The sequence below is a fragment of the Oratosquilla oratoria genome, unplaced genomic scaffold (assembly GCF_046742065.1).
Source record: "Oratosquilla oratoria isolate Oo_2021 unplaced genomic scaffold, ASM4674206v1 SCAFFOLD213, whole genome shotgun sequence".
Taxonomy (NCBI): Eukaryota; Metazoa; Arthropoda; class Malacostraca; order Stomatopoda; family Squillidae; genus Oratosquilla; species Oratosquilla oratoria.
Window position 1 is genome coordinate 178,682 of NW_027467565.1, and position 6,319 is coordinate 185,000.

Consider the following 6,319-nt stretch of genomic DNA (forward strand, 5'->3'; position numbering starts at 1 on the left):
AAATCATGTAGTATGGCCTGTGTGGAGCAGTGAGCAACATTCCTGCCTTGGAACATGGAAGGTCTGGGTTAAATCCCTGTTCAGTACAAAAATATTTTCATGACTTTCCAACTCCTCTCCACAATGGTGGACATCAGAGGAGTGGTAAGCCAGTGCAGCATATTAATATATGCTACCACATGATCAGTATAGTCAAGCTGATTTCAGACTTCATTCACAACCACAGCCATTACAACATGCCAAAGAAACTTCATATGTACTTCTTACCATACATAAAGTGGCATGTCCTTAGACATGGTGTTAACAGCAAAACTATAAGACTAGTAGATGGGACATTCGGTTTGATAGGTTTCATTTATCTATGTGGTGATATATACATACACCCAGTAAGTGCAAAAGTAATTTCATGGCCTTCCAATCCCTTTCCACCAGTGGCGATTCTAGGGGGGAGCCTGGGAGGGCCATGGCCCCCCCAGTTTTTCAGCTGGCCCCCAAGTTGCCACCCCCACCCCCATTTTTTTATATCCTATTTTTAGATTATATATATATACCTTGGTAAATACTACTGCGGTGCCGACCGCGTCACGGCGTCACACGCAGTAGCGATTCTAGGGGGGCTGGGAAGGCCATGCCCCCCCCCCCCCCAGTTTTTCAGCTGGCCGTCCCACTTTCATAGTCCTAGAATCGCCACTGCTTTCCACAACAGTGGACATCAGAGGTGTGGTAGATCAGTGTCGCATATGTGTATGCTAGCACCTAATCAGTATTTTCGAGCCGATTTCAGGCTTTATCCCGACATCCAAAGAAAAAAATCACTTGCAGTTCACACCATACAGCCTTACCAAGTCTGATTAAGCCGCCGTGGTGAGGTACAGAGGCTGCATCGTCCCTCAGGGGTATCAGTGGAGATCCATCTCGGCTGCAGTTATTATATAATGAACGGAATAACTTTAAGCATTCATACATAACAAACACAGCTGATGTCCATCACTACCGCAAAATGAATTCCTGGGTAAACCACGTGGACGAGAAACCACATTTACCTTGGTGGAACCAAACAAGCAACAGAGGAACAGGTTTGCCAAATTGCGCCACAAGTACCGAATTGTGTTAATTTTAAAAACCATGTGCTAAACTATTTCGAAAATGTTATTATATACATGAATAACACTCGTCTATCTATATACCAAGGGCTTTTCACCCCATACAAGGGTAGGGTGGCCAGACGTCCTCCTTTAGACCGGCCAGTCTTCCTTTTGAGCACTTTGTCCTCCATCCGGCGCAACCTCCCGCCGGACGTGCATTTGTCCTTCTTTCTTGGGGTGTGGCAAAAATAAATGAATAAATAATCCTATTGGCATTGTAACTACAGTACATGAGAAATTCGCTACTGAACAGTGACATCAATCAGATAATTTTTAAGACCATCGCGCAGAGGATTCGAACCTACTGCTCTGGAGCCAAGAGGCTCCCAAGTCACGGGATAGTGTGAGAGGGACTTGTTCCGGTCCTTACCCCCTGCTACGAGTGTGATTGGCTCTCTGATGAAACAGTAAATACGGGTCGCCGCTAGCGATCTTTCCCAATCTCGTGAACCAGTAGCGTTCCGAGTTCGGATAGTTTTAACCATCGATAGCTGAGTGGTTTAAGGCACTGACTTGGGAGCCTCTTGGCGCCAGAGCAGTACGCTCGAATCCTCTCTGCGGCGATCATCATTATATATATATATATATATATATATATATTGCAAAGTAGACCACTTGGAAAAAGAAACTAACGAAGCAGAGCACTTTCGTATATTACATCTGAAGATGTAATATACGAAAGCGCTCTGCTTCGTTAGCTTCTTTTTTCCAAGTGGTCTACTTTGCATAAGTGAACACACGTACCCGTGTTCTTATTAGCATATATATATATATATATATGTTACGTATTCGCATGTACATTAAACTCACCTTTTTCTATTGCACATGGGCCGTGATCATGGAATCACGAGTTAAAGACAAGTTCACGCCTACAATTGTCCGGATCAGGGAAAGGCAGGAGTTCAGTCTTCTCTTGTTTATTCTGCTTAGCGAACATGAGGATTTTACACGTGTGTTCAACACCAATGCTAGGCTTACTCTCTCTATGCGAGGTATGGCGAGCGACGCCGGGACCCCCCCCTGGCGTCCCCCCATGCATACCCTCGCTACATACCCCCTTGCTTATGCTTCGACTCTCCGATGTCACGCATCACTTACACGCATACCAACCATCCAGGCACACTACAACATTCATACATGCAATTTCGCCACATTATCCCCCTCTACAAAGCTTGACGACCCGTCAGCTTTCACCTACAAACTTACAAAAGAACAAAACAAAACACTCTGTATCAAAAAGAAATTAAAACATCACTTCTACATTTGGAAAACATTACATATACTAAGAACACTTAATCACATACAATGACATATCCAAATATCAAATAACATCAAATGACATATCCTAACACATTAATAACATCAAATGTCAATCACATAGTCCGTTAACCACGCTGGTAGCTTCCTATTTCTGGGAAGTCGACCAGGTCTCTGGTCTCTCTCTACTCCATCTTCACTTTCTTTCTCCGAGTCTTCATGTGCTACACCTTCGTCACTTTCAGTGTCACTATCACTTTCACATTCACGTTCAACACTAGGACTATGGTCACCATCATCACAACAACTACCACTGTCACTGTCTCTCGAACCTACATCACGTTCACCCCAGGTAAATTCTCCCTCGCCTGGGTGTTTCCATAACCGATCGACATGCACTACTTTACTTGCCCGTTTTCTGCCAGGCATTTCTAGTCGGTAATTCACTGCGGATATCACTTCCGTCACTTTATATGGTCCTTCCCAGTCAGACTGGAGTTTCGGTGACTTGCCAGGCTTTCTCTGTGGATTATGCAGCCAGACCATATCGCCGGGCTGATGCTCTGCATTTCTGGCGCGACCTTGGTACTGCCTCCACATAGCCTGACCTGACACTCGCAGATGCTGCCTCGCCCAGCGGGAAGCCTCCTCCAGGCGCCGCTGCATCGTCCTCACGTAATCACTGTACGTATGTGGAAGTTCTGCTCCCGGTGGTCGACCGGTAGAGAGGTCGACTGGCAGACGAATTTCCCTGCCAAACATTAACTTGGCTGGCGTGAATCCCGTGGCCTCATGCTCAGCTGAACGATAGGCCATAAGTACGTACGGAACCCACAAATCCCAGTTGCGCTGGTCCTCCTGACAGTACTTGGCCAGCTGCTGGACAATCGTCGCGTTAAACCTCTCCACCATACCATCACTCTGGGGCCTCAGGGGAGAAGTACGAGTCTTATTGATGCCAAGCAGACTGCAGCATTCCTTAAAGACCCGCGACTCAAACTCTCGTCCTTGGTCTGAGTGCAGTTCCCCTGGGACTCCATAGCGCACGAACACCTCCTCCACAAGGAACTGAGCTACAGTCTCTGCCTCGTGGTTAGGTAGAGCACAGACTTCCGGCCACTTCGTGAAGTAGTCCATTACCACACACAGGTACTTGTTTCCTCTCTCTGTGCACGGAAAAGGGCCGGCTATATCCACAGCCAGGCGTTCCATCGGCGCCCCGGTGTGGTATAACTGCAGGGAGGCACGAGTCTTGTGGGCGGGGCCTCTCTTTGCGGCGCACACACGACAAGTCTTGCACCACTCCTGCACGTCCAATCGCATGCCCAACCAGTACACTCGCTGCCTCAACTTTTCGAGAGTGCGTTTCACTCCCAGGTGGCCGCTGGTATTACCCTCGTGCATCTCTTTCAGCAGCTCCTGTCGCCGAGAGCATGGCACTACTACCAGCCAGCTTACCTCTCCTGTTCGTGCGTGCGTCCAACGCCGGTGTAGGATCCCCCCTCGCAGACTCAGTGCCTCCCACTGGTCAACAAGTCCTTTGGTAGCAGGACTCTCGGGTGATACTGTCTCTTTGGGAGGCCTTTCACTGCTGGCCTCTAACCACCCAATCACCAGAGACAGGTCAGAATCCTCTCGTTGGTCCCTCTTCCACTTCTCGTCTGCCTCGGTGGTGCTGTGAGCGACGGTTAATTTCCGCACAGCCACCTCAGACTCTCGCCGTGAGCAATGCACACACTCGGGTGGGCAGGGACGGCGACTTAAGCTGTCGGCGTTGTTGTGCACCCGGCCAGGTCGGTGCTCGATCTCATAGTTGTACTGCTCCAGTTTTCCAATCCACCTGGCCAGCTGTCCTTCCGGTTCCTTCTGTTTCTTCTCCTCCTTCTGTGGCTCCATCTTGTTGTTAGCGGTGGTGATAGTGGTGGATGCGGTGTGGTGCATGGTCGTAGTAGCAGAGGTGCGGGCCACTCTTCCTTTCCGTGCTTTACCTTTGCTGGGTGACTTGACGGCCTGAGATCTCTGCCCTCTGGGTTCCCTTACCTCATCCCTCGTGGCGAGCTCTCCATTAGGATTCAAAGGCACTTCATAGCCTCTAACTGACATCCTACCCTCCTGGAGATCAACACACGCCCCCACGCGATTAAGGAAATCCAACCCCAACAGGCATTCATCTTCCATCTCCGCCACAAGTACAGGCAGGCGTTCAGTCACCCTGCCTACAGCCAGATTCACCCACACCGGTCCCTTCACCGGTACACAGTCTCCTGTAACTCCGCACAGTTGCTGACCCACGCCCTTCACACCACGTTCTGGTAGGACTCCCTCTCGCACGAAGGTCCTCTCTGCCCCCGTATCCACTACCATCTCCACTTGGCGTCCATTGATACTCCCTGTCACCTTGATGGCGTCGGACGCCGCCACCTGACGACACCTTAGATGGCTTGGGGCGCCCGAGTGCTCTGCTGGGAAGGTGCCCCGGCCCCCAGCTGCTTCAAGTTTCCCGCCGACGGCGTAACCCCCTTGGGCTGGCGGCACTCAGGGGAACTGTGTCCTCGCATTCCACAATTCCAGCAGCAGGGCTCGAACACCGGTCGCATTCCGTCCTCTAGCGACCGTGCCCTCCTCTTGCAGTCGTGCTTTTTGTGACCTACCTGACCACAGTTGAAGCACGATCCTTTGAAAGGCTTGGAGCTCACCTTCCCACCAGGTTGAGGTGGTTTGCTACTTGCCTGCGCACGCCTGGCCCAAGCACGGCTCGGACGCTTCCACGCGTCGCTGGGAGGGGGAGCAGCAGGGCTGACGCTCATGAGAAAGGCTTCAAACTCCGCTGCCCTTGCCAAAGCCTCTCTCACGTTCTTGGGCGCAGCCTGCTTCACGTGGATCTGTAACTGCCTATCATGAAGAGCGTCCACGAAGCAGTCCTTGGCCAACATGTCCACGGTGTCCTCCGTGGCCATGGGGTAAGCGCCCCTCACTAGCGCTTCCACGTCCTGCGCTAGTAAGGGAAGGGCCTCGTCCTTCCCTCGCCTCCTCGTCTTCAGTTGAGCCCGGAACACCTCCGGTTGCCGCCTCCTGCCGAAACGACGCCGGAGAGCCCCAGCCACACTGTCGTAACATCGCAGTTGAACGGGGGTTAAGTGCTCCAGTACTTCCAACGCCTGCCCTTTCAGCACACTCACCAGCTGAAAGGCCTTCTCTTCCTGTGACCACCTATGACGAGCTGCAACCACATCGTACTGTGCCTGGTACGCGTCCCAAGACACCTTCCCGTCATATTCAATCACCTTCCTCTCTTTCTCATACCGCGTGACCTCACCACCTCCACAGGCCCCTCGGGGTTGCAGTTCACTTGAACGACTCCCCAGACGTCTCCCTGTGAGGTCGTCCCCTGGGTTCACGTGGCAACATTCGCCCCTCGGCTGTAGAGACGCCGGTGGTGGCGAGAGGCTACGGGGAGGTGAGGGTGGTGGGGTGATTGTGCTCACCGCTACGCGACACTCAGCAAAATTGCACCATGTCACGGTATCGAGATTGGCTGCAATCTCCCCATTCTCCTGTCTCACCAAAACCGCCTCCAGTGTCGATACCCTGTCAAGACACGTCTGCATGTGCTCACGGTACCTCTCTTCTATTGCTTTCATCTCCTCCTTAACCTCTTCTTTCACTGCCACCACCTCCTCCTTAACCTCTTCCTTCACACGGTGGTACACGTCGTCAGTATACTGGTTAGCACGTGTTTCTAACGATCCCATGTTCTCCCCCATTATAGCCCTCAGTTCCTCTTTCACTTCAGTCATGACCTGTTTTTGTTGATCCATTTGGATCGCAAGCATATCTGCCATGACCTGTTGTTGGTGTTTCAACATCTCGGCCACTGAGTGTTGTGCCAAGAGCAACACTGACTGAGGAGATACATG

The 6,319-nt window shown here is 51.3% G+C and overlaps 1 protein-coding gene across 1 annotated transcript in view; it reads right to left on the minus strand.

The window, feature by feature from the left end:
* Positions 1-4,739: 4,739 nt before the first annotated feature.
* LOC143022877 (uncharacterized) overlaps positions 4,740-6,319 on the minus strand; it is a 1,673-nt gene continuing 93 nt past the window's right edge. The window contains exons 1-2 of the mRNA XM_076181274.1: positions 6,077-6,319; positions 4,740-6,043 (exon numbers count right to left, since the gene is read on the minus strand). The exon at positions 6,077-6,319 is cut by the window's right edge and continues 93 nt beyond it. Of these exons, the coding sequence (XP_076037389.1) occupies positions 4,835-6,043; positions 6,077-6,319 (1,452 nt within the window). The 3' untranslated portion in view covers positions 4,740-4,834. The remainder of the gene's footprint in view (positions 6,044-6,076) is intronic.